Here is an 18,197-nt window from a genome sequence, read left to right on the forward strand (position 1 = left end):
GCCTGGCCGCTGTGGGTCAGCCCCACCCTCGATCCCTGTGGTGTTTTCTGCCCAAGAGCACAGCCTTGTCCGGTCTCTCCAAAGCCCTCTGGTCATTCCCACCATTGCCTCCCTGGTCACTCGAGTCCACACAGGGTGCTCTGGCTGGGTCCTGCTGACAGCCGACGTGTGACAACTTGCTTAGCCTAGAGCAGATACTGCCTGGGACTGACCCTTGACCTCTGAAAGGGTGAGACCATTCTTCAGAAAACAGTATACATTCTCTGAGAGGAGACACAGACCTCTAAACTCTGCCATGACAGCCTGTTGTACGGAGCCACGTGTGCGATCAAAAGGGTTATGAGAAGAGGCGTCACAGGGCAGGGACACGGAACAGATGTTGACAGTCTGGTCGCTTCTCCACTTAGTCTTAAAGGTGGCCCAAGGATACAGCCAAACTCCCTACAGCCCGGCCCAGCTAGTCTCCATCTCACCTGCTCTACCTGCTCCTCGCTGGCTCCCTCCGCTTGACCATGCAGACGTGGGCAGAGCTGAGCGCAGAGAGCTGCCAAGGCCCACCACGCCTTCGCCCGGGCTGGTCCCCGGCCCCAAAGCTCAACCCCAATCAGCTCCTCTGCGAAACGCTCCCCCACCGCCCCCGCTGCTGCCTCTTCTTGTCCCACCCTCGGGCACGTGCTGAATCGCCCTGGCCCGTGTTTCACCAGACCGGGAGCCCTTGGCAATGCCGACCCCCAGTACCCAGTGTGAAGCCTGGGGGCTGCGGGAACCAAGAGGCCCCGGTGGCAGGTGGGTGGGGGAAAGGAAGGCAGGGGAGGGAGCTGTCCTCACCGTAACCGTCGTACGGGTCCATGTTGAGGTCTGGAATCTTCCAGCTATGGATGCGGGCATCTGCCCCACCGCTGTAACAGTATTCACTGTGGCTGCCCATGGCTACTGCCAACACGGGGCCCCTGAAAGATACCAAGTTGGGTGAAGCGGGGAGATGAAAAACTCCAGGCTCCCCCTCCCCCACGGGACCCTGAAGTGCTCCACTAGCATTTTTCAAGGCTGGCAAAAAGGAATCCAGCATCTGGACCTCTGGTGGTGCCATCCAGGCAAGGTGCCTGTCCCACTCCCCGTGTCTGTTTCCTCCTCCGAAGGCTGTGCTGAGAACCAGCTACGGGGGCACTGAAAGTCTGCAGAGCGCCAGGAACGAGGTGGGGTGTCTGCAGAGGGTCACAGGGACTCTGAGCCCTCCTGCCACCCTGCCTCAGCCCCCAGGATGGCAGTGAGTGGGCCAAGGGGCAGGCTGCCTTTGGGGGCACTTCCCTACCTGTGAGCCCGGAAGGCATGGATAGGTTCCACGTCTAGCGCAGCATTCCTGGGGGGAGACAGAGGAGCTGGATGTCGCTGGGAGCCCCTCATCACCCTGTCCCCTGCGCCCAGGTGCCCTCCCCACCCCCCCACCCTGGGGCTGCTGCTCTCACTTCTTGGCCGTGACCGCCTTCTGCAGGTTCCAGAGCTTGAGCGTGCCGTCCTCGGAAGCAGTGAGCAAAGCCGACTGGCTGTGATGGAAAGCCAGGGAGCGGATGCCGTCATAGTGGGAGCGGAGGGTGAATTTGGGGTTCCAGGTCTTCTTAAAGGCATCCTTGCTGTCAGACAGCTGGGGTGGGGGAGCTGCCTCAGTGTCTGCTCGTCCATCTCAGCTGTCCCGCAGACACCAACTCCCAGCCCCACACGGGGCACCTCACAGACTGGCCTCCAGCCCGGCCCTCTCCCACTTCCTCCTTGCCCGCAGTGTCCCCTCACTCACTCAGCAAGTGCCTGCAGTGTGCAGGGCCTGGGCTGGCTTCTGGGGAGGCAAAGGGAAGCCCAAACCCTGGGGAATCTCACCATTCAGAGGGAGCCTGGGGGAGACGATCAGATCGTCTCCACAGCGCAGAGGATTATTAACTGCGAGCAGTGCCACGAATTACAAATGCACTGAAGAGGAGGTATGGGGCAGCCTGTCCTCCTCTGTGGGGGGTCAGTAAGGCTTTCCTGAGGAACTGACAAGCCATCAGGACGTAGCCAGATAAGGGGAGGGGACAGAGGATGGAAACTGCATGTGCAAAGTCCCTGAGGCAGAGGCAGCAAGGGCGGATCCTGAGCCTGAGAGGAGGGCTGGGATGCAGAAAGCAAGGGAGAGAGCGGCAGGAGATGAGGCCAGGAGGGGTGGCCAGAGCCACAATAGTGGCCCACGCTCAGGAATGTGCAGCTCATCCCAAGCAACAGGGGAGCCACAGAAGGGTTTAGAGCAAGGAAATGACACAGCTTCTTCCGGCCGCCCCGTGGGGGGGCTCGACTTGGGAAGACAAGAGTGCCTGTAGAGAGAGAGGTGAAGAGGTCCCGAGGGAAGTCTCCCAGGGAGACGTGAGGCAGACCAGACGCTGCGGAGTGGAGATGGGGACAAGCACACAGTGGGGAGAGACTGGGAAGCCGAATCAATAGGCCTCTGAGGGACAGTCCCAGAGACACCCCACAGGTCCTGGCGGACGATGGTGTCGCTCTCCAGGTGGGATACCTGGGGAGGGCCACTCGGGAAAGGAGACGAGCAGATTGTCAGTCAAGCCTCAGTGCCCTGCCCCAAGATGAGGTGTACCCCCGATGAACCCCTTCATCTGGGCTCTGTCCCCCAAGGTCACCACTTCTGCCACAGAGGTTTAGGCCGGAGGGTCTACCCCCTCCCATGCACGCTGCCCCGTGGGGATGGGTCTCACCTCGAGGAGAGCAGAGGAGCCCTGCAGCGTGCTCCCTGCTCAAACCCTCCGCTCCAGTCTCGCTTCCCAACACCCCACAGCAGTGTCCTATCCTTGCTGGGATCACTTGAAATCTTGCTAGAAGCTGTGGTAAATGTCCTGCTACAGGAACTTGCTCACACACGCCCGTTTCAGAGATGCCCAGATAGCCAGAGGCCCGGCCACACATCTCAGGACACTGGCCCTAAGGTCTCCCTTCATTCCAGCCCAACATACCAGATCGGCCTGATTTTTTGTTTTGTGGCTTAGTCACCTTCCCTTCCAAAGTCAGCTAAATTCTCACCTCCTGCGCAGACTTTCTTCCCCGAATTGCCGCCAGCCCAAAGCCCCCTTCCTCTAATGCTGTATTTTGACTCAGCACCCCCTTCACCCTTGCCTCCTGTCTGCGGTGGGTCCTGGACTTGAGGTGCACGGAAGCCCAGGGTGCGAGGGAGCAGCGCCGGGAGAAGAAGCCTGGCAGCATGACTGAAACATAGGCGCCAGAGCCTTTTAGGCCAGAAACCTCGGTGACCCCAGTCAAGTCCCACCGCCTGTCTGTGTCGGCACCTCTGTGAAACAGGGAGCTGGCGAATGAGCTCACATCGTCCTCGTGTGTGAGGGGCTGGGCACAGGTCGGGCACACGGTCAGAGCTCAGCCAGTCCCGGCACTGCGCCGACCGACGCCCCGTGGGGGCCTGTGGGGGGTGGGCACCCTGAGAACTTACATCACAGCTGAGGTCGTTGTCGTTGGTGACGGTGAGATCTGCCAAGTCCCCCAGGCTCACCTCCCCGCCCCCGATAGTGTCCATGATGAAAACGTCTGAGGAGAAGCCAAAGGAACCTGGTAGGGGGAGGGGAGGGAGGGCGCAGAGAGGGGCAAGGAGAAAGAGAGAAAGACAGAGAGAGGCAGAGAGAGAGATAAGGAGTGAGAAAGAGAGACAGGGAGAGGACAAGATCAAGAATCACAGCTGGAAAGAAAGAGACAGGGAGAGACAGACAGACAGGGCAGGACAGACAAAAAGAGAGGGAGACAGAGACAGACAGACGAACTTTTGGGACAGGGAGGCTGCAGACTAGAGGCTGGGCCTCGACCCTGAGGACACAGAAGCCCTGGGCTTAGCTCTGCAGCCTCCCTCTGCCGTGGGCCCTCAGGACTAGGCCAGGGTGGAGGGGCCTCTTACCTTCGTGGGGCCGGGACTGGGGTGTGCCAGGAGGTGGGCCGGTCACTTTGGGTGGCAGCCCATCCACATCCCGAAGGTCGGCCAAAATTCCCTGGAGTTTGACCCGCCGGGTTTCTGCAGGGACAAGGCACAGGGCAGGAGTCACTGACTGGTTCACTCAGCCACGTGCAGGCGATGCCTTCCCCACCACCGAGAGCTCTCCTGCAGCTGTGGGGAGGCCAGGAAGCCCTGGGCTCCGGGTGGGGATGGCGGACAGGCAGAGGAGACAGACTGAGATGGGACCCTCAATGGGCTGCCCTTGCTGGGGCCTCAGTCCCCAGCCATCCTACATGACCCCCGAGGGCCACGCAGCCTGGAGTCACAGGACAGGAAGCAGCAGCTGCACTGTCCCTCTGCCTTCTCCACTCCGGGTCTGCATCCTGTCCACCCCGCCCCCTCCGAGGTCCGCCAACAACTGGCTGCTCGAGTGGAGGGCTGGAGGCTCTGCTGCAGGAAGAGCCGGGCCTGCCTGTGTCCCCACAGGGGTTTTCCAGGGAAGGAGTGAAGGCCTGGCCATCGTGGTGCAGGCCTCCCGCTCTCCTTGGCCACCCTCCTCTCAGGAAGTGTATCCGTCCGGTGGAGACCCTGGGGCAGGAAGCAGCTGCAGGCGGCTGTGTGTGCCCGCAGTGAAGAAGGTGGGCCAGAAAACCCCCAACTCACCCAGTTCGTGGTGGGTCCCCTCTCCGGCGCATCGCCGGGGGTCTGGAGAGCCCTCTCCGTCCTCTCCTGAGCCCAGGAAATCAAATTCGTTGATGGCATCCTCTGAGTCGTCCTCCTCGTCTTCGTCCTCCATTTCAGGAACCAGGGCCTTGGATGGCAGCTGGGACATGGAGACAACCAGCGGTCAGGGGCTCCTGCATGGGCCCAAGCCCACCCAGTCTCCAGGAACAGAGAAACCAAGGCTCCTGGCCTCGGCCCGCAGGGTCCGCCCCAGCCCCACACTTTGATGCTGTGCTCCCCCTGCTGGGAGAATCCAGGGCTGTTCCTCACTGGAGGAGCTGCTCCCCCAGCCTGGCTCTGGAGACCCCTTCCGCTCCTGCTGCCTCCAGCAGTGATCCCCGCACAGGGCCCCCCTCCTGGCCTTCACTCAGGCTGTTCCTGCTCCCCCATGCCCCGCCCCCCAGCACAGTACTTCTCATGAGAAAACGTCGGATAATATGACAGCCTGTTTCGGGGGCGAGGGAAGATATATGTGTTTCTATGGGTGTGAGTGGAAGGAGGCGCTCAATCAAAGTGAGAACAGATCCATGGGTACAATAGTAATAATAATGAACACTTACTGGGCCAGCCTCTCTGGGTTATTCAGTGCACTGAATAAGCTTCACATATATGATTTCACAGCCCCATGAATAACTACTATTGTAATTATTATCCCCATATTACACATAAGGAAAACTGAGACTGAGCAGAGTGAAGCCCCTTGCCCAGGTCACCAGCTCCAAGCCATTCCTTATACACTAAGACGGCTCTGGGGTGTGAGATTACCTGAGGTTCTCCAAGTCTTCCTTATAATTTTCTACACTGGCTGAATTTTTGTTTTCTTACATAACAAGCAGGAGCTACTTTTAGAATGAGAGAAAACACCCCAATTCCTCCATTTTGAGAAACAGAATGCTGGGCGAGTGAACACTGAGTTTGCTATTTCCCACAATCAGTCTTAACCAGGAGCAAGAACCAAATCATCCTGTTCTCCTCAATTCACAAGCTTGGACCAAACCCCAGGCTCGTGAATTTAGGAGCAGCATCACACCTGTGTCTCCCCACACGGACACCTCTGAGATGCAGCCTCATGAGGTGACATCTTGCGCATGATTCTTCACCCTCTTGCGGCCTAAGCATCACTGTGTTTTACATAAAGTGCCATCCGGGAGCTGTGTACCTGGCACTTCAAAGGCTGCGCTTAAACGGCTTAAGGGAGTTTCAGAATTTTCAAATACAGTTTTGAATCCGAGTTCTGCTTTAAGTGCTTCGGAGACCACTGGCTCCAAACACCACCTCTGCCAGGAAGGCTTCTCCCTCCTAAGTGTTCCCTGCCTGGGCCCAGCCTCAGTCAGACTATGAATTCCTCGAGGGCAAGGCTGATGCCCCTCCTCCCAGAGGCTCAGCATCCTGAGCTGGGTCTGGAGGGTATGAATTTGGAGCAGCTATGCTCAGGCTCAGGCACCGTGGAGGGCCAGCCTCTGGCCTGTGTGGGAGGAGGGGGATGGGACGTGAGTGCCTTCCTCTTCCGTCCTGGGAGAAGACCCAGGGTCAAGGTTCAGACAGCCTGCCCAGAGAGATAATGGCAGGGGTCAGTCCACGAGAAGGGCCCTATGCAGTTACATCCTGCCATCACTGCCTGGGACTGTTAGTGCCAGGCCCCTGCCAAGCACTGCTAATACTGCTGCCGCCGAGCACCTGGCCTGGCAGCCACCGTGCAGCCAAGGGCTTTGTACGCATGAACTCATTTTAACTAATTCCTCAACAACCCAGAGACAGGTACTAATTTTTTTTTTTGCGGTACGTGGGCCTCTCACTGTTGTGGCCTCTCCCGTTGCGGAGCACAGGCTCCGGACGCGCAGGCTCAGCGGCCATGGCTCACGGGCGCAGCCGCTCCGCGGCATGTGGGATCTTCCCGGACCGGGGCACGAACCCGTGTCCCCTGCATTGGCAGGCGGACTCTCAACCACTGCACCACCAGGGAAGCCCGACAGGGACTATTAGTCCCTGAGACTGAAGCCAAGACAAAGAGAATCATGTGCCCACAGTTACAGAGCCAGGCCACAGCCACTCTGGGAGTCACGGGCAGGTCTTCTGAATCAGGGTCTGGTCACTGAAGGTCTGCTGTGTGGAGACAGAGGCCTTGGGGAAGCACGGGACCCCTACATAATGAGCCACCTGACAGGGCATGTGGGACAGATGCGGTGACTGACGCAAAGGCTGAAGGGAATACGCGATCATTTCTGATGGGAGGAGCGGAGAGGAGTGGGAAGGTTTCCCAGAGGAGGCTGAGGCGAGACCTGCAAAAGGAGTGAAAATCCCAACAGGGGGCAGGAGGGACCAAGCATTCTGGACCAGGGGAGAAGCTTAGAGACCCCGGACTCAGTGACACCCTGCTTTTCCTGCAACCCCAGTGCCAGTGTGCCGGCTCTGTGCATTCCATTCCCCTCAGTGCGTTCACTGAGTGCCTGACCTGCGCGGGACCCTGCGCTGAGCCAGGCCGGGGACACTGGGCATAGAGCTGAGGCCAGAACAGACCTGACACCAGACAGGGAGGACCCAGAATGATCCCGGTCAGGACGGGGGAGCCCACAGGAGCCTCCTGACCCTGTGGGGGGAAGGGGAGCAAGGGCGAGTCAGACAAGGCTCTCTGGAGGAGGGGGGTGTCTGAGGTGAGTCTGAGGAGGGAGCTAGAGTTCGGGTGGGAAGGCTGGGTCAAGGAAAGCCCCTGAGGCCGTCTCCCACAGGCTCCCCTTCCTGGGCATGTGTCCCTGCATCCACTGTGGCACGTCCCTCTGCCTGTGACTACCTAGAAGCCCGCACTGGCCCTAAGCTCCTCCACGCCGGGACCGGACCTCGGCGTCTCCATGTTCTCACGGCCAGCACAGAGCTTGGCCCATGGAGGCCCACGTGGATGTCTACTGGACAGATGAGAGCCGGCCCCGTGTAAGGACAGCGCCGTCAGGATGGCGGGAGCATGGGGCTCTGGCAGTTAAGGAGTGGGGGGAAATGCGGTGGGAGCTGTATCTCCAGGCCAAGCTGAGATGTGGACTCTACCATGCGGGCAGTGTCCCTGGGCCTCGGTCCTGCCACCAACAGCAGACTGGACACTCACATCCTATGAAGTCCCCCCTGGAGTCACCCGACCTGGCTCCAGGCTGAGCCCTGGGCCCGGCCACATTCCCTCAGGGTGCTGGGGAGGGAACAGTAAAAGACTCGCACAGTCCCTGCCTCGCGGAGCGCACATTCTACTGCAGGAGACAGACGCAGTCTCACCGAAACATTTCTCAGTCCGACTGTGGCCAGGCTGGCCAGAAGGAGGGCACAGAAGAGAGGGCGTCTCAGAGCTGGCCTAACCTGGAGATTCAGGAAAGGCCTCTCGGGAACATCTGAGCCCAAGGAAGGAGGGTGGAGAGAATGACGGGGGTGCAGGTGGAGAAGGGGCCGGCCCTGACAGAACAGACCTAGGCGCCTCCCAAGGTACCTGAGGCAATGGCACGGCGGGACAGGAGATGGGGACCCAGGGAAGGGACATGATCAGGACACAGACCAGTCCTCAGAGGCAGCCCCAGAGCACTCACAGAGGCGCTCTGCTCTGCACACACAGCAAGGGCCCCCTTGCAGAAAGGGGGAGGGGCACCCCTTGAGCTCCCGTGCTCACCTTCACGCGCTGCTTCTTGTGCTGCACGCTGTCCAGCTCATCGTCCTCATCGCTGTCCTCATCCTCGCAGCTCTGCAGGAAGGGAATCTGCTCCAGCACTGAGCCACCCAAGCGCTCTTTGCCGTCTTTGCCGGCCGCATTCCTGCCCACGACAGGGGGGCAGAGGGGGCATTAGTCCTGCCAGGCGACAAAGCTCAGATGGGAGAGCGCCGAGGCTCGGGGGTCAGAGCCTGGACCCGGCTCTCAGGAGTGCCAAGCCCACCCTGACCCCAGAGGAACCTTGACTCTGATCACACGCAGGGCTTCAAGCCCAGCCTCTGCCTGACACACCCCAGCTGGAACCCTCACTGGGACCACAGACCAGGCCCAACCCCTCACTGAGCTCTGACCCTCCCTGAGTCCCAGACTAGCCCCCAACCCTGACGGCTCGGCCCTGGCATATGCTGAGTCAGAAGGAGAGCTGGACAACCAAGCGCCACTGACTCAGCAGCTCCCGTTCCCACGGCCGCTCCAACCACGAGCACAGAGCAGGTGAGTGGCGGGGACAGACCCAGCAAGAAAGAGGAACCGGTCACTCCACGGTCACTCGGGCCCTCACAGCCTGCACCCTCCCCACTGACAGACGGCGCTCCGCTGTCCACCCCGGCCCGCTGTTTAATGGCTCCATCGGGATGACAAGTTTTAGCGAAGGAGGTTATTTTCCAAACCTGACTCCAGGGCAGAAAGGAGGGTAGAATCTGAAGTTCAGATAAATGCCAACAGCCTCCTTTTCTGCCACTGGACTGATGCCCCAGAGAGTTCTTGTCGACTGCCTGGGTGGATGGCTGCCACTCCGCCGGGACGCTGCGCCCAGGCTCTCCTCCCGCTCACTAGCTACCTCGGCCCGGCCTCCTCTGCTGGGCCGCCCCCAGGGCTCGGTCCTCGGACCTCCTCTCGGCACCATCGACGCCCTCTGCCTCAGTGACCGCCGAGTCCCGTGGCTTCCAAACCCGCCCGTGTGCTGGTGAACTGGAGGTACGTTTAGGAGTCAAGCGCCCCCACCCCTCGTGCTGGGGGTCAAACAGGCACCTCAAACTCCACTCGTCCTGAACGGCCCCCTTGAAGCCCCCCCACCCTTTGTCTCCCCCATCTGGGTCAGCGCTGCTCCCAGCTCTCAGACCACACCCTTCAGTCACCCCTAATTTCTTTTCCTCTCCCCCCACAGGCAGTCCTTTAAATAGTGTCGGCTCACCCTAAAAACCCACTGAGAAGCGGACCCCTTCTCACCCCTCCACTACTAATGTCCATCATTTCTTACCTGGACGTCTGCAGGAATCTCCTACCCGGCCTCCCGGCTCCCAGCCCGACCCTCCGTCAGCCTCTCCTTCTCCAAGCAGACCAAGTATATCAGATGATGTCACACCCCTGCTCGAAACCACTGGCTTCCCACAACACCAGCCTCCAAGCTCCTTCTGATCTGACTCCTGAGATCTCAGCGCACCGCAGACCACAGCCCCCACGTGCTCACACCACTGCAGCCACACCAGCTTCTGTGGCTGCTCCCGAACGCTCCAGGCCCTTCCCATCCCGGAACCTTTACACTTGCTGTTCCCTCCGCCTAGAACATTCTCATTCCAGCTGCTTGGGTGGCTTAGCCTCCACTCCATGCAGTTCTCTTCCCAAATGTCACCCCATCCGAAGCAGTACTACTTCTCCCATCACTCTTTCTCACTGCCTTTTACATAGCACCTCACGTCACCACCCATTATTTACTTTGACAAATTACAATTACTGATGAGAGAATGAACGAGTGAGAGCTCCCTGGGGTCGGAGACCGCATGTTGTGCCCCCCTCACCCCCCGGTCCTGGCGTGTGGCCCGGGGGCTGCCTTCAGCAGGGGCTCGGTGTTTCCTGGGGAGCACACAGGCCTGAGCCTCGGGGGGGCCGGGCCAGCGGGAGCTGTGATGCACAACAGCAGCAAGGCAACGCCAGGGGAGGGGAACCCAGGGGAACCCAAGACAGAGCCTGGACACCGCACAAGGAAGGGACAGAGGAGCCCACGATACACTCCAGGAAGGAAGCGGCCCCCAGAGCACGGTGGACTTCCTCAGGACGCAGAAGGCACACAGGGATGCACCCGCCAGACCCAAGGGCTCACCTCTTGATCTGCTCCTCGATCTGTTTCACCAGCAGCGACTCGCCGCCGCTGAGTCCCCCGGGGCCCGGCGTGGCCCTGGGGCCCCCTTCGCTGGGCTCCATGGCCCCGTTGAGCTCCAACGAGCGGCCCAGTAAAGAGCGCACGCGCTTGGACCGCATGTCCAGGATGGTGTCGGTGTAGCCCACCTCTTCCAGGTACCTGCGGGGAGGCAGAACCAGGGCGGGTCAGGCGCCTTGTGGCTTCTTCATATGCTGCGGGGGGCCGATGCAAATTAGGCCAGGCTTTTTGGAGGAGCAACTTCAGACTATACATCAAAATTTCAAAGAAGCATACCCCTGACCTTACCATTTCCCCTTTGAGACTACTTCCAGTGGAAGCCTTTCTACACGGGCACTGTGCTGTCACAGATGCTCGCAGAGACACTGCACATATGGGTGAACCAAAACGCAGGGGCCAAACTACACGTCCGCTGCTGAGGACTGTGGGAGCAAATGACTGCTGGGACACTACGCACAAGATAAACAGAGCAGAGTGCCAAGGAAAGAGGCCATGATGAACAGTGCAACAAAAACTGTAAGTCAGGTGTTCCTTACAATTCAAGTGTTTGTAGGAAAAAAAGAATGTGCATATAAGTATAGACCACACACAAACACATTTTATCACGCCCCTCGCTAGGCCTAGAGAGAAACACACTAAACTTAAGAGCAGTGACCTCTGGAGAGCGAGATTGGGGATATTAATAGGAACTTCTAGCATTTACTCTACTCACTTCTATGAATGAGCATTTATTACTTCTGCAATTACGAGAACTGAAGCCAGCTGGGACTGGTCTAAAAGCTGAAAATATCTGTGGCTTCAAAAGACTGGAGACAAAGAGTCCCATGCTGGTCCTTAGGAGGCGCCTCCAGAGCCTCTTCTGTTGAGCCTGACCCTGTCCCTTTGGGAACATCAGACAGCGCCTGCCTCAGCCTGCTGTCTGGCCTGCTATCTCACCTCGGGTGCCTGTGTGTGTCTGACGCTTCCCCTCCCCACCAGTGGAGGGGCAGGAAAGTGTGGTGCGGAAGGAGTTGGGCTCTGGGGACAGGCTGCCCGAGATCACACCTCAGACCCTCCGCTGATTAGCTGTGACCTTCCATAAACAGATACCCTCTCTGCCCCTTGGTTTTTTCATCTGTGAAAACGAGGGGAATGCTAGCAGTTACACTACACGGGGGTTTACGTGAGGAATCCTTGGGTGCAAAGCGTTTAGCGCGGTGTCAGGCTCATAACAGGTCCCTGGCAAGCGTCGCCTGTGATGATCTTTCTGTTGTCACTGTTTGCACACCCTTTAAGCTAGCAATTGCACTCCCAGATATTCAGCTTAAGGAAATCAAGGATATGGACAAATAACTTCCTGGTGTTTGTCACACTGTCTACTGAAAAAAACACCTTCAACGAAATACACAAGAAGAGACTGGCCATAGGAAGTTATGATTATCCACGTGACAGACTACTATACAGGTCTTGAAATGATGCAACGTAAGTAATTTAGTGGGAAGATGTTCACAACGCTTAGCAAAAGCAATGCATTATGAAACACTGCGAAGGGGGAGCCCCGGCTTTTATAAAACACACACACACACACACACACACACACACAGAGACAAATACATATCCACGGAAGAGAAAGCATATGTGCCAAAATGTTTACAGGGGCATGAAATTCCTTGGGTGGTGGAATGATGAGTGATTTTTATCCTTTTCTTTCTGTTTCCCTATGTTTCCCAAGTTTTCTAAAACACACACATCTCTTTAATAAAAAACAATTTAACATTAACCTAGGGGAAAAAAAGGCACAGAGGCACTTGGGGTCGCTTTCCACATGTGCCTCCTGCAGGGAGTCTTCCCTTGCTCTCCCCGACGGGGTGACAGCTGTGGCCAGCAGGGATCCTGACAGCTCAGGGTCCCCAGGGGGACAGGAAGGACTGCGGAGTCTTCGGGCTTATCTCCCAAGCCAAACGTGTTCTCGCCCCCTAGCCTCCACCCTGCCCTCCACACACTCACTGTCGGAGAAGCTGCCGCCCCTCTTTCCACACCAGCGGGCTGTTCTCCAGGGTGACCGACTCCACCGGGCCATTGGAGACTGGAGGGTGGAGAGAAGGGAGGTGGGCTGTCTTGGTCAGGGCACCACCATGCACCCATCACCTCCTCCATCGTCCTTGGAGCCCCTTCCTGAGAGAGTCTGAAGCCTCCCTCTGCCCCTGTGCTCCTCCTCTCTAGTCTCTGGGTCACTTCCCCAGCCATTCCCAGACTATCCTCAGACTCTACTTTTGTTATTTTCCCACACGGGAAATGGGCTCAGCTCTGAGCGAACGGGCGGACTCGACCGCGTCCCAGCCTGGCTCTGCCGCTTCCCGGCTGTGTGGCCTTGAGCAGGTTAGTTTACCTGAGCCTCAGTTTCCTCTTCTAAGAAACGAAGTTAATAATCTCAGCACCTACCTCTTGGGATTGTTGTGAGGATTAAGTGAGACAATCTGTTTGTTTTATTCATCAAATATTTATCGGGCATCTACTATGTGCCCGGCTAGGTGCCTGGACTACATCAGTCGACAAAAACCCCTGCCCTGGTGGAACTCACACTCTGGTCGGAGGAGTCTGACATGAAGAACAACGATCACTGTCAGCCTGGCCTCGAAGGCCCCGACCCCGTGAACACACCACTCTTTCAGGTCTCCGTGCTCCAGTACACTCCTCCCTCCACCTGGAGTGCCTTCCCTCCTTCCCTGACGATGAACTGATGCCTCCTTCCAGGAGCGCAGGCTGTCGGGCCTCGTGTGTCTGTCTACCTCACACAGGGACAGCAGGCAGGACTCCCAGCCTTCTTCAGCCCCTGCCCGCACTCCCCCAGCGCCCAGCACAGGACCCGGCAGAGCAGCCTACGGGGGAGGGACGCTGAGAGTGAGATCCAAGCCCTCCCGGCCCCGGCCGAGCCTGCTTTCTGTGGAGCACGGTGAGAGACGTGGCCCATCTCAGCTTTCCTCTGTCACATTCGGTTTTGCTGGGAGGGGGCAAGAGGGGAGGATCGGGGGTGGGTACCTTGTTCCGACAGTTCTGGTTTCTTCTCCCCCTGGTTCAGGTCTGTCCCGAATTTCAATTTATGATATTTGGCCCTAAAAAATCAAGTGATTAACCAGTGAGTGAGAGACACGGAAGAGTAGACAGGGCCAGCCCCCACCTCAGGAATCCCAGATCCCAGATCCTCTCTAATCAGCTCTCCTCCCTCTGAAGCTGAGCTGCCCGATTAGGAAGCAGCCCGGGCGGAGGAGGCATCACGGATGGCACTGTGAAGAGCCCACTCTTTGGAGTCAGGCAAACTGGGTTGCTATCCCAGCTCCAGAGTCCTTGAAGAAGTCCTCACCCTCCGGAAGCCTCACCTGTACCCATTAGGCCACTGGAAGGGATAAATGAGACAATGAATATATGGTGTTTGGCACGCAGCGGGCCACCACCATTATGAATACTGTTATCAGTTGTTTACCCCGAATCCCACCCACTATTTCCTGTTCTGTCCCCCTCTCCTGGAACCATGCAGGACTGGGTGATGGGGAAGAGAACGCTTGACCCCAAAGGCTTGATCCCTGAAGGCAGGACGGGGGACAGCTGGGCTCACCTTTCCTGCTTCAGCGCATATTCTAACATCTTGATCCGCCGCACCAGGTCTGTCTTGAGATTCTCTTGCCCCTTCCTTTCTCCCTGGAGGAAGGCCACCTGAGCCTGCAGGGGGGAGAGAGGGAGACAGGAAGACAGCAGGGCTCAGGCTCACTGACATGTGTCACTCACTCAGGGACAATCAGCTCCAGCCCTGCCCCCAGAGCAACACACAGCAGCCACTTCTTCAGGCGTGAAGACCCTGAGCCAGGGTTCCATGGAGCAGTGAAAGGGCGGCTGGACCTGTCTCCATGTCACCCGCAATGAAACAACTGAAGAGAAGCCCTTAACCCCTGAAATTAAATAGGGACAGCCTGGGCCTAACTTGATCCCCACCTCTGGGGAGGAGGTGGGCCAGGGAGGTATTAACATCCCTGGGCGCCTCCTCTCCCCACTCAGGCAGGTGCTGTCCCTAAGGTTGCTGGTGGAGGTGGCGTGCCACTACTCCTACCAGAGCATCTGTCTCTGGGAGGCGTGGGAAGCTACTTCTGGCGTTTAGGGACAAGAGTGGGCGGCTCGGCTCAGCTCCCGCCGCAGCGCGAAAGCTTCCCCACCCGACCCCCACGGTGGGGACCAACCTTTCCACTGCAGTCTGCCCAGGGTGAGGGAGACGTGCTACAGCCACGACCCAGGGCCCCTGCCAACCACTTCACACTGTCTGCTGGCATGGGCTGCCCCAGTCTGCTCTGGTCTGTCAACAGGTCTTTTGGAGACACCGAGTCAACGGCCTTCGAGGCGGGATCTTGGCCCCTGACCAGGTTCCGGAAGCCCAGTGCCAAAGCCCTGAGCGCAGGGCTCCTCCCTGGCTTCTCCCCAAGGCTCCTCTGTTCCAGGCTAGGACCGCCTGAGCTCTAGGCTTGGCTCGGCCACTTACTCGCTGCATGAGCTTAGGCAGGTCACTGGCCCTCTCTGAGCCTGCTTCCCCCTCACGTGTTAAGTTCTTCTCAGTCCAAAGCCTGGCACAGAAGAAAGGCTAACAAATGCCAGCCCCTACCTCTTATTATTTTTATTCTCCCTGTCTGTTCTTCTAGAGTCTTGAAATGGGCCCAGTTCTTTGAGAGGGCTAGGATCCCTCTGAGACCTAAGGCCCATCGGGCAGAGCTGGCTGTGGCTTACAGGCCTCCCGCCCCACAGGCAGCTGCATCTTCCTGAAGCCAATCCTCACACATCAAATGCTTATGGAAGAACTTCAGCAGCTCCCCCAGAAGCCCCCAGTCGCCCCAGACACCTTTTCCAGGCGGTGAACGTTCCCAAACCCTCGCGTTCAAGGACTGTCCATTGTTGGCGGCCTCTCAGACGCCCATGAACACACCTCTTCCTCGCCTTGGGGCTCAAAGGACCCTGACCTATCTGCCCCCAGCACTTGGAGCACAGCACAGCCCTGTGCCCACAGGCCTCCTATCACCCCTGTCCTGCTCCAGGGGCCAGGTCTCTCCCACAGGTTAGTAGAGAACCAAATGTGCGCCGGGGGCCAGGGAAACAGGCACACTCAGACACCACTGGTGGCGCCATAAACTGACAAACCCTTCCGGGAGGGCAATCTGGCTATATCCACAAACATGTTAAATGCACATGCCTTTCGTCCTAGCAGTTCCACTTCTAAGGAATTTACCCCACAGGCATAACTGCAATGGTAGACTTCCTTTTGAAGAAATAAAAAGGCATATATGTATAGTAGTGTATGACAAAAGTATCATTCATTCATTTATTCACTCCACAAGTATTTATTGAGTCCCAACTATGTATCAGATACAGTTGTAGACAGAGGATACAGCACTGAACAACATGAGGTTTATATTTTAGAAGAGGATGTGGAAAAAACAACGAACAAATAAATACACATCACAGGTACGCTATGGAAAAGAAACCTCATCTGTCCATTGAGAGAAAGGGACTCCCCCCAATCCTTTTTTTCTTTCTACACTTTAAATCAACATATATGTACATAAACACCTAAGGCCAGACAGGCGGACTCATACGTGATCAATGTCTTGGAAGTTTGAATTTCTGTCCTTTGTATACCTTCTCAGTCACCCTGAGGTCTACTCTGTCCATGAGTTGTTAGAAGGTGGGGGAGCGGTGGAGAAGAAAAGGTCGATCACCAAATACAAGTCCGGGGTCACGGCCTCCCTGTACCCTCACCCTTCTGGGCTTCCGTCCATGCGCTTCTGTTGCCCAGTGCCTGTGCGGCCTGCTGAGCCCACACCCGTTCAGTATCCGACACTGGTGACCGCCTGTGACGGGCCAGGTTCTATGTGAGGTGCTGGAGAAGGAACGGAGAAGACGAGTGCCTCCTGTCCCCGCAGAGCCCTCGGTCTGGCTCAGGCGACAGACATGAGCAGCCACAACTAACACAGGATATGACTAGGACCCCAGGGAGGGAGCAGAGGCGGTTATGGGAGGGACACCCAACCCGCTTCTGGAGTGAAGAAGTGACAGTTCAGCTAAGATCTGAAGGCTGATTAGCAGTCGGCCAGGGGCTGGAGCATCTAGCTGGCCGAGGCCAGAGATAAGGGTGGCAAGGTGGGCTTAAGGAACTCTACAAAGGCCAGTATGCCTGCATCCGAATGTGTAAAAGGGTTAGTGAGGAAAATCAGAGAAGCCTGCAGGCCTGACAAAGGATCACAGACCATGTGAGCAAGTCTGAAATTCATCCTAAGAGCACAGGGGAAGCTATGGAAGGGTATTTTAAGCAGAGAAGAGATATAATCAGATTTACATCTTACAAAGGTAATTCCGCAAGCTAGAATGTGGAGAAATGATAGCTGCGGGGGGCGAGGGGAGGGCAAAGCTAAAGGCCGAGAGACCAGTCACAGAAGGAAGCAATCCCAGGAATCCCAGGGAGAAATGACAGGGGCCCAGACTAGGATCAGGCAGGGGGGCAACGAGTGGATTTAAGTTAATAAGGAGGTGGCCCTCACCTGTGGGGGAAGAAAGTGGAGTCGAGGGGCAGAAAGCAGGGTCAGACCTCACACCTGCTCAGCCTCCCGCACCCCCCTTGCCCCACAGCAAGCCCTGATTTCCCTTCTCCTAATGATGATGCAAGAATCTCACTCTGGGGGACTTCCCTGGCAGTCCAGTGATTAGGACTCTGCGCTTCCACTGCATGGGACACGGGTTTGATCCCTGATCGATTGGGGAACTAAGATCCTGCATGCCATGTGCCGCGGTCAAAAATAATCTCACTTTGCTATGTGGGCCTCTTCCCAGTTCCTCTGGCAAAGAAGGGAAAAAAGAGAACCAGAAACATGTGGCTGAAGTGTCCCGAGTTGGTGGAATACCACGGAGAGGGGAAGTGCTGGTGGCCAGTCCCTCCCACCCCGCAAACACCAGCAGCCGCGGCTGTCTGATCTGTTGGCAGGTAAGGCTGGGATCTGGAAGTTTTCTACCCACCACATCCACCCACTGCCATTCTGAGACAGGGCCGCCGCCTCTCCTCCGGCTGTTCCCTTTCCACCCAGGCGGCATGGAAAAAGCTTCCGGAGGGGCCTGAGCATCTCAGTCCTCCGAGGGGCCGCTGATGACTCTCTGTACCCCAACCTTTCTGTCCCAGCCCACTCCCCATCCCGGCTCAGTCCCATCTGGCCCTGCATCTCCTGCACTCCACTCGTCCTCCCCAGGGTCTGGGGGCCCCTGGCAGGGTTGAGTCCCCATGGATCCCCCAGAGCCCCTTGTGAGGCTGGCAGGAGAGACGGGCCAGCTCCATACCTTCTCCACCAGCTGCTCCTACATGAATGTCCAGTTCAGGCCCCGCCCCCAAGGTCCCTCTCGTACTCAAAGAGCTTGCTCCCCTTTGCAGAAGTACCAGAGATCGTGGGCAGAGCCACGCAATCAAAGACTCAACTGCATCAGTGTGTACAGTTCTCTGTAACCTCCTGCACAAACCAGCCTTCTCTTATTAGCCTGGAAGTTTCTGAAGGGCAGAAACCACACCACCTCCTTCTGGGAATTCCCCTACCTGGCAAAGTCCTGCTTATTATCAGACCACGTCGATGCCACCTCCCTGCTCCCATCTTCGGGCGCCTCCTGGCAGGACC

General features: G+C 57.6%; 1 protein-coding gene across 6 annotated transcripts in view; it reads right to left on the reverse strand.

The window, feature by feature from the left end:
- The window catches only part of STRN4 (striatin 4), a 28,293-nt gene that overhangs the window by 6,987 nt on the left and 3,109 nt on the right, over nt 1–18,197 (reverse strand). For 5 of the 6 annotated variants that reach the window (XR_003795608.1, XR_003795610.1, XR_003795612.1 and 2 more), the window contains exons 2-12: nt 14,123–14,226; nt 13,549–13,622; nt 12,517–12,595; nt 10,474–10,671; nt 8,337–8,478; nt 4,637–4,796; nt 3,938–4,051; nt 3,482–3,597; nt 1,467–1,642; nt 1,313–1,360; nt 829–950 (exon numbers count right to left, since the gene is read on the reverse strand). Coding sequence is in view for 1 of the 6 variants with exons in the window: in XM_029235494.1 (XP_029091327.1) it covers nt 829–950; nt 1,313–1,360; nt 1,467–1,642; nt 3,482–3,597; nt 3,938–4,051; nt 4,637–4,796; nt 8,337–8,478; nt 10,474–10,671; nt 12,517–12,595; nt 13,549–13,622; nt 14,123–14,226 (1,333 nt within the window). In the remaining 5 variants the exon portion in view is untranslated. The remainder of the gene's footprint in view (nt 1–828; nt 951–1,312; nt 1,361–1,466; nt 1,643–3,481; nt 3,598–3,937; nt 4,052–4,636; nt 4,797–8,336; nt 8,479–10,473; nt 10,672–12,516; nt 12,596–13,548; nt 13,623–14,122; nt 14,227–18,197) is intronic. The other variant, XR_003795613.1, reaches the window with a different exon arrangement.

Source organism: Monodon monoceros, unplaced genomic scaffold (genome assembly GCF_005190385.1).
Source record: "Monodon monoceros isolate NGI ecotype Baffin Bay Population unplaced genomic scaffold, NGI_Narwhal_1 Super_Scaffold_10, whole genome shotgun sequence".
Classification (NCBI taxonomy): Eukaryota; Metazoa; Chordata; class Mammalia; order Artiodactyla; family Monodontidae; genus Monodon; species Monodon monoceros.